General features: G+C 48.5%; 1 protein-coding gene across 2 annotated transcripts in view; it reads left to right on the top strand.

Moving 5' to 3' along the window:
• MGLL (monoglyceride lipase) overlaps positions 1-9,661 on the top strand; it is a 61,552-nt gene extending 51,891 nt beyond the window's left edge. For both annotated transcript variants that reach the window (XM_041465086.1, XM_041465079.1), the window contains exons 7-8: positions 4,772-4,987; positions 5,925-9,661. In XM_041465086.1, the coding sequence (XP_041321020.1) occupies positions 4,772-4,987; positions 5,925-6,050 (342 nt within the window). In that variant the 3' untranslated portion in view covers positions 6,051-9,661. The remainder of the gene's footprint in view (positions 1-4,771; positions 4,988-5,924) is intronic.
• Positions 9,662-15,234: the final 5,573 nt, after the last annotated feature.

The following is a 15,234-nucleotide window of genomic DNA, read 5'->3' as shown; positions in this document are numbered from 1 at the left end:
TTTCTGGTGCAAAGTGGTCACTTGTTCCTGTGCTCCCATGCTCACATCTCACTGACTGTAATTTTCCCTGCTGTTCATGCAATGGTTCATACCTTAACTAGGAATTAATAAATTGACTTTCTCTGGGGAGGCAGCTCAACCAGCATTAGAATTGAAGCTGAAAGGGTCAGGGGCAAAGACAATGCCAAGATCTGTGTAGGTGCAGTGCACTTGGCCTTTTCATATTCCACATCTTTGGCTCACCTATTCAGAAAACTGGAAAGCAAAGAGTTTCCCAGAATAGCCTCAGGGCTCAGGGTTGTTTCTTGGCACTGCCAGAGGGGTTTTTGTTCCAATGACTTTCAGTTCACTTATCCTTGAATAGAGCATAAGATTTCACTGTGTTGGAGGTGGAAAGATCCGAGGAGCCGAGGAAAAGAAAACAGGACTAGTGTGGAGTGAGATCATGTGCATCTGTTGATGCACCGTGTGACATATGCTCCAAAGTACCATCTGAGGCTGCACAAAATATCTGCCTGGGAAGAAGGCTGACTCCAATCTAGCTGTAGAAACCTGTTCTTAATTGCATTCAGCTGCCATAAGTCGATGCACATAATTCAGAGAAAAGGTTTAAATTAGACAATCAATTCACTAAAATGACACAGAGGAAAGTTTTCACATCTACATTTGTGTTTAGAGGATAAAAGCAATCAGTGCTCTGGAGGAGGAGAGGCATTGGAGAGCTTTATTCCCTACCTGAAGAGTGAGCGTGTCTGTGACGTGTGTGTCTTTACCTGCTTCTGCACTGATTTGTTATGTGACCTGAACTTTGCTGCAGCTGCATTTGAAGGATGTTTTAAATTTAAAACACTTAAAGATGTTTTAAATACACCTCCAAGAGCTGGATCCTCTTCTGGAAGATGCAACTGCTGCACTCGATAGCTTTGTAGGAGAAAAGAGACGATGTAGGGACATCCTGAATAATAATACATTTAGGAAAGTGTCAGAGAGCTCTTGGAATTGGCACACAGCATTGACTGAGCACTTCCGTGTTGTGGGGATGTTAGGAGTCACCACAGCAACCACTGGACAGACTTTATAATAATTGCGATTGTGTTGTCTTTCTAACCACGTATTTGCTGCTGCTTCATCTGTTCTGTGATGCTTCAAGTCTCTAAAGCTTCCTTGGAGCATTGTTTTGCTCTGCCCTTTCCCTTTCCGTGGATCAAGGGAGAGCCTTTTGCAGTGGATAAAGGTGTAGGTCTGCTTCCTTACAGCCTGCCCATAATGGAGATGTCTTCCAAACAAGACACCCTGTGAGCTGTGCTGCCTTCTCACCTACACATGAGCACACAGCTGACATAGCAGCTGTGGGTAGCGATGTAAAGCACTTTCCTGACCCCCTTCAAACACCAGGATTTGAGGGTCCAGGCACTTACTGAAGACAAGACAGCATTTTGGTCCTCTGCCTGCCTCTAAGCACACTCCACCGTCCCTTTGGATTCAAGACGCTCAGATTTAAAGCACACAATGTGCTGGAAGCATCCATTATTTATATGTTACACATACTCTCCTGCCAGACCAGCTTTCTATTCACTAGAAATATTTTTGGGACAACATCCAAGAATTTCCTAATGAGTTTGTGTTCCCAGAAAGCTGTCTTCAGGCTATGGGGACTGAAATATGGAATGATATAGAGATGTTTGTTTGATGTTTGCTGTACCAAACAAAGAGAGAAAAAAGAGAGCAAGAAGCAACCTTAAAAACCAGTCCTATCCATCCAGAGGAATGACTTGACAGTGACAGGAACCTCTTTACCCCAGTAATCTTTGTTAGCTGCTGTTGACTTAGTGGAATGGTCCCCCTGACTTAAGCCTTGCTCCTGCCAAGTCCACAAAAGATGAGGCTGCAAGAGGAGATGCAGAGCTCTAAACAGGTCAATGCAATGCAGCAGCCTGATGGTTGCTTCTGTACTGGAATTACATAAAGATGAAAACAGCTGTTGTGAGAGACCCTGGAGAGCCTTTGCCTGACAGTGTCTGGAAGCAGTCACAGGCTCTCCTGGGATCACCTTCTGTTCTTGCCCCCTATCTCAGAGCTTGGTGCAGCAACAACAGTTTTGGCCTTGCAGGGTTTGCAGATTGTAGCCTGCAAATTATGAATTCCCTGTCTTTCCTCCTTCCCCAGGGAGCTGCTGCTTGGCACTCACCCCATGCACTGAGCATTAACTCTGACAAGGATTCCCTTCACTGACTATGAACAGGATACTGCTCCTGCACTCCTGATCATTTTGAGCTGGGACTGGATTTGGTCTTTAATTTTTCTCCTGCCATCATCTACACAAAAATATTTGTTGGCTGCTCAGTAGCTAAAAAATCCCCATTCTTTCAGACAACAAGAGAAAGAATGAAACCCTCCAGGTCATTCTTGTAGCATTTATGGGCTCGGGAGGGGGCCAGCTCACATGAATTCATCACCACTGTTTTACTCCATGGGAAGGGACCTTCTGTCAATCCATCTACTCATCCTTCCTGAATCCCCACTGCAAAATCTCTTATTTATTACATTCAATTATAAAAACAACCAAACAAACCTACCAAATGAAAAAGTAATAAAACCCACCCATCTCAAAACTCTGTCGCTTTAGCACAGCACTGTGACATAGGTCCAGATTAGACTGAAGCCAGTTTCTAGGTAGCTAATGCAACACAGTGGTTTTGCTCAAAGAGCTGATGAAAGTCACCATGCTTGGCTGAGCACACCAGGGTAGACCCAGATGCCAACACAAGAGAGAGCTGCATCCCACCAGGTGCTTGGTGTTCTGAAAGTCCAAGATGAGCTTCTTCCATGAGCACATTTACAAGGGAGCAATTTCTTCTAAACACAGGCAGCTTCTTGCCCTGTTTGAAAGACTTTGGAGAGCAGGGAAGGTACAGCTGGACAGTGTAGGGGATGAAAGATGCAGGTGGAGGTTTCTGCACCAAGCTGGTTGGGCACTGGGATAGTCCATAGTGGAGCCAAAAGGACTGTGAGCTGTTCAGTCTCTGCTTTCCAGGGCCATTAGCAGGAGCAGAGGATGTTTACCATGTCTCAATGTCTTAACCACAGTCTCATCTTTGCAGTTGCCTGCAGTTTTCCAGACCCTCAGCAAGCACATACTTCTTTGAAAGGGAGATACCGTGTGTAATATCCTAATATGATGAGCTGTGATGATTGTCTTTGTCTCCCTGCCAAAAATTACCCCTCACTTCAGAGCAGACATAATCTTGCACAGAGACCAAAATACAATAATAGCCTTAATCAAATCCTAGAAACATCCACCACTTCCAAGGATCCCTAAGTGAGTTCTATGACAGCTTGAATTTTTCAGTCCAACACAAAGTGGAGTGGCTGTACAGCTGTCCCTTCCTGGACCATCCTGGGCTGGGTCTGAATGGTGTCAGCCACTAACAGTCCCAAATTTCCCTCCCCATCTTTCTCTTGCTCCATGTAGGGATAGGAACCATGAATTCAAGCAGTGGGAGATTGTGGGGACTGGAAGTAAGAAAGTGATGGGGAAAGACTTGTGAGCAGCAGGGTGCCTCACTGCCACCTCCATTTCCAGTGCTTTGTGCTCCAACACATTTGAGATGACAACAGGAGAAACTGGCTTCAAACCCTCTGGCAAGTGAATGCATCTAGGTGGGAAAGCCCCACCATGTTCTGCCACCCTGAGAATCTCATCTCACAGGGAATTGAAGACAGAATCTACCCCAAAAGCTTTCTGTCCTACAGTGCCTGCCTGTGCTACACCTACACATGGCTGCATGTCCTTGGGTGGCTGTTGGGTCACCTCCCACCCATGGTCCCCTCAGGGCAGGCACAGGCAGAAGCAAAAGGACCTCAAGTTAATGCCTTCAAGGTAGAATTTGAACAGACCCCACTGCCTGTGAGGAGAGGAGGAGACTGTTTTCAGCTAACCTATAAATAACCATCATTTCTATAAACATCTGCCAGGGTTGGGAGAAAGTGGAGGCTGTGCCAGAGACCAGCCCATAATCAAAGCATTCTGGCAAATATTGCGATAGTGGGGTCTGTGTGGGCCGTCTCCACATACAGTATACAAATATTTACTGTAGATTTGCCTGCTGCAGTAACTACTCCTTCCTAGCAACTTTCTGTACCAGCTCTTGAGCATTTTTATCCCCTCACAATCTGGCTGAGCAAGTTGTTGACTACTTTTTTTTGCCTACCACCTAATACCATCATTTGCTGCCTTGTCTGTCACGCTTTGCAGCCAGAGATGAGCCCTTGGCTTTGCAGTCACCTCTGTCAGTTTTCTGGAGGTGTAGGTCACCACCCCCAGACAGGGGAAGAGAACATTTGAGCCCCCAGCAGAGAGGATATTGACCTGGAGAATGTCAGCTTTCAAATAACACAGTCTGACAAACTCTCTGTAGAAGAGATATCACATTGGAATGACAGAAGGGCACAGGAGAGGAGAAAAATGCAGGCAGGAGCCTCTCTGGGAATGGTCTTTGTCCTACACTGGTTGTTTCCTTGCAGGAGCTTCTGTCAAAGAGCTCTGGCTTGAATATTTTCTAGTGGTGTAAGAGAGAAATGTGCAGCAAAGAGTATGTTAGGCTGTGGAGCAGTGCTGGTAAACCACACTTGACTCTGATGGCTGGATGTCCTGAGAGAGTAGGGAATGACTGTGCAAACCAAGGGAAGACTCTTCACTGCCAAGTTGATCTGCTTTTTCTCATATGCATGAAATATTGCTAATCTTAAATTACCTCCTTCTCCCTGCCAGATGGAATCTTACACATCTGATCCCTTGGTCTACCATGGTGGCATGAAGGTCTCCTTTGTCATCCAGCTGATGAATGCCATTGCCAGAATTGAGCGAGCCCTGCCCAAGCTGACTCTGCCCATCCTGGTGCTACACGGCTCTTCCGACAAGCTCTGCGACATCAGGGGCTCTTACCTGCTGATGGACACGGTGCAGAGCCAGGACAAAACGCTCAAGGTCATCCTGCTTTCGTGATTGTTAGGAGATTAAGCTGTCAGTGTTGGCCTGAGCACGAGTGACTGTGAGGGGTGGGAGCCTGCTGACCTCCAGAGAGCTGGAGGCAAACAGAGCAGGTGCATGGGTGAGGCTGGGCAGGTGACAGCCCCTTTCACCAGGAGGCAGCCCAAGCTCAGCCCTCCCTGGGCTCAGTGTGGTGTCCTTTCACCAGCTACAGCCAGGCTGGGGGCAGGACTTGCTGGCTGCATGCCTAGAGGGTGTCTTGGACATGAAGCAGCTTGGTGTAGTAGAGCAAGTCTCATAAGCAGGTAAAGCATTGACCCAAAAAGCTCTTCTGAACAATGCCAACTGTGTGAGCACCAGCCTTACCTCATGTCCCAGCATGTAAAGGTGCAGGAAGGTCTTTCCAAAATGCTGGACAACAAAAGCCACTTCACATCTGCTCATTTCAAGAGAACCACAGCTGATTAACCAATTGTTAGCACATGAATAAACCTGAAAGAAAAGGGAGGGAGACCAAGGGAAAGCTTTTGTCATTGGAAAAATAACTGGATAGTCTGAGCATAAAAGGAGTAAAATTGCACAAGGCATGATGGGAACATCCCCCATTGTCCTTTAGATTCCAAGGGCATGATAAGTATTTCCTCCTCCTTAGTGGAATGGGGCTGGGACATGCATTATGTTCCTAAAGGGCAGCAGGGTGCTCTGGTACCCACAGATGTCAGGCAGCAATGCCAACACCTTCCTGCTTGTTGAGGGCCAGCAACACCAGTGGCATCTCCTTGATTTCGTAACCTGCTACATCTTGGAAAAAACCTGACAAGTTGTGGGCAGGAGGTGTTGGACCTGTGGGTGTTGATGAGAGGGGACTGAAGGCTGTTCTGTTCATGCAGATTTATTTTTTTCTGTGCTAATCTCTACTTCTCCCTGGTTGCAGGTGTATGAGGAAGCCTATCATGCCCTCCACAAAGAGCTGCCTGAGGTCTCTACCTCTGTCTTCACAGAAATACTGACATGGATTGGCCAGAAGGTCTCAGCAGCTGGGGAAACCAGCCATACTTAAGAGCAATTGCATTTGCAGCTCTTACTGGGGTTTTCTAGGAATAGATGTTTTTCTTACTAGAAATCTCTTGGGAAAAGATCTAACATGGAGGGATTCTTGGAATATTTTATCACACACAGCTTAAGGAAGGGTGGGGGGAGAGGCACAGGGTGGGGCATTATTTGCTGATGCAAATGGCCACTGCCCTAATCTGGAGAAGAGTTGATAGCTGTGGGATGCCCCTCACCCACCAAATTTTCTCCACAGCTTCCCCTTCTCTGCTTTTGCTGTGGTGACTGGGGTGTGTTTATACTGCAATAATTATGGGTATGTAAAAGAAATCAGTATCTTCCACTTCATGGTTTTGATGCCAGGTGCATCCCTTGTCCCCACCATCCAGCACCTTAAACACCCTGGTCCTTGAGAGGAGAGCACTAACAAAGGTGCTGGGTGATGAGGAGAGGCTAAAGATGGAGTTGACAGCTCCCTGAAGGTGAAAGGCTGATTTTCAAGATCAGACCCCTTTGGATACTACCTTTTTAAGCAGAGCAGGCCAGCGGATAGAGATGCCTCCCCCACCACCCTTCACATCCTCTGCGAGTTTGCACTTGGGGAAAGCATGTTGAACAGTGCTTTGATTTTCATCATCCAAGTAGGATCCCAGAGGGAAGAGCAGGAATGTGGAATCCAACCCACTTAGCACATTCAATTCCCCTGCTTTTCCCCATGTCAAACCCCCATCTCATCTGCAAGGTGAACTATTCTGTAAATATCCCTAGGGACAGGGTTTTTTCCTTCCTCTCTTCCTTTTTTTTTTTTTGTAACTCCTTTTTTTTCCTTTTGGAATTAATCACTTGTGCTACTGAAACTGAAAAAGCAAAGTCAAAGTTATAAGAGAATATAGTAATATAATATATGATATAGAGATGGCTGGAAGCTGGGAAAGAAATGGGAGGAGAGTAAAGAAGGAGTTAATCATTCCTTCTCTTGGCAAGGAACATTGTTGTCCTACCAGGATCTGGTCCTTTCACCATAACTTTACAGTCATAATCTGTTGTTTTCCTTCATCAGTTGGAAAATGTCCTGAAAATAATGCTAGAGAGAAGTGCAGAGCATCTGCTGGGTGGGGAGTAGCAGTGGGTGTCCTCATGGTCCACTGGTTTAGCAGGAGACCCACAGCATGAGCAGAGATCCTGCCCAAGCCCATCCCAGTCTCCTCCTGACCAGCACTGAGGGGCTGAGCTCAGCCCTTCAGGACATGTGGGGAGCTGAAGGCAGAGTGTGGAGAGTGATCCTCCATCCAAGCTCTGCCTTGCTGTGGCGGGGCATCCACAGACCCTGCTGTACAAGCTGCCCTGGAGGAGCCTGTGGACCGGGCCTGTGGTGCAGCTAAGCCAAATTCTTGAGCTGCCTGAGTCTCTGCTAGCAGCAGGGTGAGGAAAGAGTTTAGACCCTGGATGAGAGCAGAGGCATTGTACTGGCACAGTAAAAGCTGCACAGTGATGACAGAGCGGCTGTGCGGGCCGATTCATCCAGCATGATGGCCCTCAGCATGAATATATTTCTTGGCACTATCCAAAGGGAAGGGGATTAACCTGCACCTCTCCCTCTGATTTTGCAGAAGAGAATGCAAATGTTGCACTATGAGAGAGTGGGGCATCTCCTCCAGTGACAAACCAGCCCTTACTGCCTTCCCTGGCAGCAGCAAGAAGCACCAACCACTGTGCCTTGAGCTGCTGTCCCCAGGGCTGGATCCCTCCTTTGACAGGGGGTCACCCACCTCTCCTCCCTTTGGAAGCAGTTCTGGCAAGGTTCAGGAAAGGGACCTCTGTGCAATAACAGTGAGAATCAGGGCTCAGTCCCAGTCAGTCCCCGCAGCATGGATGGATGAAAGATATGTGGATGCAGGTTGTATCCTTGTAGTTGCCCTAAGGGGCCCAAGTCAGGGAAGCTCTTTTATACAGGTTGATCCAGGCACTTTGGCATTTGTATTTTCTTGCCTCTAAAGAGAGGAAGGAGCTGTAGTTCTCCCAGCAACGTTAGCTTTTAATTGAAATATTATTCCAGTGCAATTGGCTGTTCTCAGCAGCCCCTGTGAAACCTCTGGTGACACTTACTCTGGGAAAGAGCAATGAGCAGGTCACCTGCTCTCCATCTTCCAGCAGCCTGTCTTGAGGCAATTTCTGTTGCCTGAGCAAGCTCCCTCCTGGCCAGATGCTGCTAGAGAAAGAAAGCAAGAAGAGAAACACTACAGCAGTGATAAATCTCACCTGCTTCTTCAGCTGGAAGGGGAAACAAGTGGGTGTGATCCAGAGGTGACAGACATTGCGGGGGTAGTAGCAAGATGATGATTTAAGGATAGGATTTTTGAAAGCACTTTTCTTGAGGAAGTCAGGAGGAGTAAATCAATGCCCACAATTTTTACATCCCTTCCAAAGTGACAAGCACTTTGCAGGAGTGGAGGAGGAAGTGACCCTTCAGCAGAAAGGTCAGAGCCCGTCCGCTCCCTCCAACCTGGCTTCAGGCAGAGGAACGTTCCTTGTCAGTGCCTTTGCTAAAATGTGTCCTTTCACTCAAGAAACATCTGCAGCTGAACAGAAATAAAGGGAAACAAATTACATTGATCTGGGGAAGACTTGTCTTTCAGTCTATAGCTAAACTCAGCAGTGGCACACGGCCTGGGGAAGCTGTTTGAAAAAAAAGGTTTACAAACAAAACCTGCAAAGAACAGCAAGAAAAAAAAAGCCAAATGACCCCAAAGCCATGGCACAGCAGCAGGTATTGCCACCCTCGGCCAGTTTTCTGAAGAGTTACCTTCTGAGGCAATTAACACAGGGAAACCTATCCAAAAGAAGCTGGGCACTGCCTGCACTGACCCCACAGACCCCTGGGCTGGCTGCTGAGCAGAGGGGCCACAGCTCCTTGGCAGGTGGGGAAACGAGAGCGGGGGGAAGGGGCCAGGAACAAACCAGCCTGGGCCAGGTGAGACACCGATCTGCACATTTCAGCTCTCTCTGCTGCTGCTGATCCCTTTCCCTGCCTGTAAGCTCCTTTATACTGACCTAGTTAGATTTCACCAAGCCCCGGAGGAATTCTTCCTTGGCTGACCAGATTAGCAATGAGCAGAGCAGCTGCTGAGGGAAATGTAATTACACTCTATTTCCAGCTGGCAGGTACCACTTGCAGGGAGCACAGCCAGCCTTACAATGTTGCTGTGCAGAGCTGCACGAGAGTCTGGTCTGCCTTGGAGAACAGGTGGCACTCGTGACTGAGCAATAGCAACGTGTAACTACTGTATATATCACCACCTGTAGCACTGAGAGGCCATTTCCCACTGCCTAACCCATCCTGTTTTCTATTTAGCCTGTCCTTTTTATACCACTCACCTTAGCACACTGCCAGCACAAACCCATTGGGATCACGTTTCCTTTTACAAGTAATTCCTGAGGTTGTCTTTCTTGTTCTGTTGTGTTCCAGTTCAATAAAATACATTATATATATATATATATATACATATATAAAAACATATATACATACACATGTATTTTCAGTGGAAAAACCATATACAAGTTTAGGATTCTTAAAGGAAGACAATGTATATTGCAACTAATAATAAAGTTATGTTTTCTGAACAAAGTGTGTCTGAGGGAGTCATTGGTGACCATTCCAAAGTGCTTCCCACGGCCCAGATTAAACAACAGTGTGGAGCTGTTGGAGGATAGGCAGTATCAGGCAAACTCAGCCTGCTTCAACACCTGGTTCCCATGCTTTTAGAAGCCCATTAAAATGTGATGTTGGTCCTGAACTAAACCCAATTCCAACAGGAAGCATCTGCACTGTGGCCAGGAGTAACTGCTGATTAAATCCTACATTTTGACCTCAGCTGTGACTGCAGATCAGGCTGGGGAGTGGCTTTGATGCTCTCAGCTCCCGGGCAGTGCCCAGATGCTGTAAGAGCTCCTGGTCCATCCCGAGCTAGGGCTGGTGCTGTCAGAGTGCCCACACTGCAGAACTGCCCCCCTGCCCGGACAGTGGGGCTGGGCCAAAGAGCAGCCTCAAGGTCCTCTCCTGCTCTCCTCTCCAGCACATTTCAGGACAAGTCACTTGCTTGTGAGGGCTCCCCAGCCACTCACACTCCAAACCCCGTGACAACTGCTGCAGCAGGGGACAGACAGGACAGCCTGCAGTCCTGTCTCATGTCAGCCCTCTGGCCAGAGCCATTAGCAGCACCAGACCAACCTGCAACCTTCATCAACTCATTTCATTTTCCTTATGCCTCAAGTCACTAAATCAAGAGATTAGTATTTTCCTTCTGCAGTCCTGTGCAGGCTCTGTGTCTGATCACACCCCAGCTCACCAGGTCAGGAGCTCTGGCCAAGGGCTTTGATCAACACAGAACAGAGCTGGGGCTTTTCACCAAGCCAGCAGGCACACCATGCTAGTAAGGAACATCATTAGTGACAACATTTGCTTTAATTCTGGCAAGTCCACAGCTCGCTCTTCTGATATTTTGGTGGTTTGTTAAGCTCAATACAGTTTTGAGGGTCACTGGAGGGTGCACACCATGGGGCAGGGGCTGAGCACAGGAGGGAGGGGACAGTCCTTCACAAGGCAGCAGCAGCAGCACACAGGAGCTCTTTTGGAAGTGCACTTCCCCCAGTGTCACCACCTGATGGCTGGCGAGCTGTCACAGCCGTAGGTGGCCTTCCTGTTTTTAGCCTGTGCTTCTGCTCTGATCCTGAGAGTCTGCAGGAACCTGAAGCTTTTGCCTTTTTCTCTTCCCTCAGCCTGTGCTCAGTCTGGTGTTATCCCAGGCTGGCTCTGGGGGCAGCCACCAGCTGGGGATCAGCCAAGGAATGGTAAAGCAGGAGCCAGAGCTGTGTCAGGGCGAGGGGGAGAGCTCCTCAGGAGTCCTTTCCAGCCACCCTGCAAGGACAGACAGCCTGCATCACCACTGGGACAAAAGACAAGAGGTGCCATACTCAGTCACAGTGCAGCAGGGACCATGCCTCTGTCAGACTTCTGGCACCACCCAGGCCAGGCTCAGGCACTGACAGCAGGCAAAGGCTGCAGCTCCAGGGAGTGGTGAAGAATTTTAGTTCAGATCTGCTCAGCACATAACCCACAGCGCTTCACTTCCATTTGCTGCAGGTTAAGCACCAGAGGAGGGAGAAGTGGGGCTGCAGCCCGCTGCAGAGCTGCTGCTGGGGGTGAGCAGGGACTCACACCTATCCACCCTGCCTGGCTTCAGGCAGAATTTCATCACAGGAAAAGGGAGATGGAGCTGAAGGGTTGTGCAGGTGCCACCTCACCACCAGAGACCACGGGTGCCACACACATGCTGCAGCCTGACCGCCTGCCAACACCACTCCTGCCCTCGGCCCCTGGGGGGTCAGGTGTTGATCAGTCACATGTGGAGAGCTCCTCTCTCCACACATGAGCACAAGTCTCCTTTGCACACACAGTGTCAGGGTCATGCTCTCACTGCTTATCCATTTGGGATGCTCTCTCTCCCTGTGATGGGGAAGCTGCTGCTGTGGAGCTGCCACTCACCTCCCTGCTGCTCTCCAAACAGCTGCCTTATTCAGCAAAACTGCCACAACTGAGCAAACACTGCAGAACCCACATCTCCCCACAGGCACAAGCCAAACAACCAGCCCTCCCATGGCCACCACTCCTCGGAAGGGAGTGACACAGGATTCATTTCCCTTCTCTCTGGAGGAAACTCTTCAGAGGATGGAAACATTCCAGGAATTTAGATGAAAAACAATTCCTAAGAGATCAATTAAGAGTTTGGATAGATTGCATGATATGTGCTATCCAAAGGAAACTTGGCAAAGAAAACTACTTGGCCTGGGGGGGGAGCTGATGGGAGGGCAAGATGTCAAGCATGGAAAACACTTCTCTTGTAAGAAAACACACACAGAGACAAGAAGGGCAGAGGGGAAGGAATGGCAGCTCACGGCAAAGGACAAGTGGTACCTTAGGAAGGTTCATGTGCTCTGTCAGAGCACAGTAAACCCTGGCATGAGACAGAGACCCAGGAAAAGCTGGGCTTTCCAGACCTCCCAAAGTCTGCAGCCTTTGTGTCAGCATCTTGTCTTCATTTACATTTTAAAAAATCCCCATGCAATGGCAACACCAGCAAAGCTCTCTGCAGGCTGACACAGTGTGCCCTGGAGCAGATTTTTTAGCAAATAAACAACTCAGGTTCCCCATGCAGAGGAAAATAAAAAAAATCAGCTTTTCCCTCTGGCTGGACTGCAGGGTCAGCCTCATGCTGAAATGACAGCAGTGAGCCATTCCCCCATGGGCTGCACAGGGCAGCCCTGGTGTTTGTCACATCAAAAGCTTCCAGGGTTCACCCCGTGCACTTTTAACACCAAGTCCTCTCCTCCCATGCTGAGCTTATGCACATCCCATGCTGAGGCTGCTCTGTGCCAAACCCAGCCCTGAGGCACTTGTGTGACTGGCCAGCCCTGGATCCCCAGTGACGATGTGCTCCCGCACTGCAGAGCAAGAACTGACCCCTGCTGTGCTTTCAGACTGGGAAGGCTGATGTTCATTTGCACGCCTGATTGGAAAAGGTCACAAAATCAGGAAAGAAGAAATACCATCTCCCCCGCCCCCAGCAAGAGAAGGAGCAGTCACCGCAGAGCAGCATGGCCAGAGCCAGCACCTCGAACAGCTTTGGAGATGCTGTGCCTGAATGGCACTCAGAGCAGAGAAGCAGCACAGCAGAACACAACTCACCTGAAGCATTTTCAGCTTCTCAAGAAGAGCTTTTCGAAACAGGAAGGAGATTGAACTTTCCACCAGCAAACTTCTTTTGAAACTCCTGGATAATTTTTAGTTTTAGAACCATGGAGAAAGGGGATGGAAGGAGCTCTGGAGAGCAGATTGCTGCCTCCTGTTACAGAAGGAAGCTTAAGAAAATTAATAGAAATATTGGTAGTTCTGCTATGCTGTGCCAAGGATGTGTTAGAATAAAACCTTCTGAGCAGACAGGAGAGATACAATGTCAACTCAGCCTTGATATGAAAGATCAGCCTGCACCTCCTAAAGCACATCCCAAGGAATGGTAACTAACACACCAGCTTTCCTTCCCCTCAGAGCAGGTCTCTGCACAGCCTGCCTCATACAGCTCATCACTGTCACAGCCTTGTACAAAGAGTACTGGGATGACCCTGGCTCACAAAGTTGTTATAAAAGAATAAAGAGGGAGGCATTTTTCCTTACTGGAGTTTTAATGATATCACAGTGCAACACAGGGCAGCTTGGTTTCCTCCACGGGAAAGCTACATCAAGTTATTTTGGACCAAATCTTCCCTGAGCCCATGAACTGAAGCATCTGGCCACACCACAGCACTTCCTTCACCTCCTTTTCCTAACCCAACATGCCAAAGCAACAGCCCTGCCTTCTGCCATACCAGCAAACGGAGCAGGCAGACTGCTGCTGTCATGAGCGAGCAAATCCCACTTTTTAATCCTGCTCTTTCCCCTGGAGCTTGCTCTGCTGGTAACAGGAGGAGGGAGAGGAAAGCTCTCACACTCATTTTCAGAGCTTATTTTGGGAACTGGCAGCCAGACCCTTGGGACTGGAGCTAGTTGTTTGCATGGTATTCTCTGATTCTCTTCCAAGGTTTTCTTCAATCTGCTGAAATGCCCTTCAAAGCTTGTCCTGCACTTTTATGCTTACAAAGTTAACCACAACCAGGAAAAGCAAAGGGCAGCATGTGTGTGCTCATCCCCTTTGCCCCAGATGCTGATCACGTGTAAGCTTGACTTTGGCTTAAGGATCTGCATGTCCATAGCTGCACCCAAATGTGGCTGCCTAATTAACTGCCCCTCTGCAGCCCTTGCCTTGGGTATTGCCAATAAACCACCTCCAGCTTCCAGCCTAAAACCCTTGAAACCATTTGCAGCCTAAAAAAGGATTCTCTGTCCTTCTCCCTCAGCACTTCCTCAAGGCAGGCAGCAACCCCAGCAGAGCCAGCACCTTTATTCAAAACAGACCCTGAATATAATAAATGGTTTGCTGGTGTGGCCTCTCAATAAATTTGTTCTGTCAAATCTCTTTTAGCTTAGAAGGTAAAACAAAAACCTGCTTCTCAGCACACCACCCCATGAGCAGAGAACCACACCAAGCCACGGTTTGCCATCGCCAGCTCTAGCCAGGATGGCTCATCCCTGGGAGCTGGGCACAGACTCATTCCAGCTCCCAAAGGTGTGATGGGCTTTGCCAGGCTGTCCACAGCAAGAGGGGAGAACAGTGTCACCCTGAGCAGACGAGTCTGTCAATGCACACCGACTGCAAACTGCTACGTGGGAAGTGCCATCTCCACTTTGTCCATGACTGTACAACTTGAACAGCTCCAGCCTCCTGCAGAAGCTCATCCTTTACTCTCACAGCACAATGCTGCATCCTGCATGCACTGTTTGTTGAGTCCCAAAAACCTGATTAAGCCTTGAACTTTTCCAAGCCCTCCCTTGAACAGCATTAGTCATTCAGATGTTATTAGCATCTCCTCTCTGAAAATTTCATGTTCCTACACAGAGCAACGGGGACAAGACGGATGCTTTTCCCTGAATGCCAGTCATGCTCTGAAGCCAACAGGGGCTGAACAGGCAGCTCAGCTACTGCCTTTACCCAAAAAATTGTAGCCAGCCAGGCATACAAGAAAGCAGACAAGAAAACAGGTGCCTGTGTCCTCAGAGAGGAAGGACTGCCCAGACACTTCAGTGGAGTCACAGTTTTGGAGAAAACGCAGGCTCTGACTACAGGAGTGCGCTGAACAAGTCAGAGCAGTTAAACACCGAGGCTGAAAAATCTGCACCCTTGCATGTAACAGCCAGCCATCAATGACAGGGCACTAGATGACAAGAAAAAGGGAAAAACAACTCACCTGTTAGCAACAGCCCACAGCAATTTTCTGAGACAAACATCACCTCCCTGACAACAACCACGGCAGTGACCAAGCCTGTGCCGTGGTGTGCTAAAGAAAGGGAATAATCCTTGGAGAAAGGAGACAGGAAAAATTAGTTAGTGCTTTACTCACCTGTTCTATCAGGACTGTACACACTGCTTGGGAGCCACAGAGTGCAGAGCCAGCCCTTGGCCTGGGTAAGGGAAAATGAAGGAGCCCACAGAGCCCCCTCAAAACAAAACCCATGCTGATGTTGTCAGTCAGTAACAAAGAGACCA

This window comes from Pyrgilauda ruficollis, unplaced genomic scaffold (genome assembly GCF_017590135.1).
Source record: "Pyrgilauda ruficollis isolate IOZ18807 unplaced genomic scaffold, ASM1759013v1 scaffold10, whole genome shotgun sequence".
Classification (NCBI taxonomy): Eukaryota; Metazoa; Chordata; class Aves; order Passeriformes; family Passeridae; genus Pyrgilauda; species Pyrgilauda ruficollis.
This window is presented reverse-complemented; position numbering and strand designations above follow the sequence as displayed.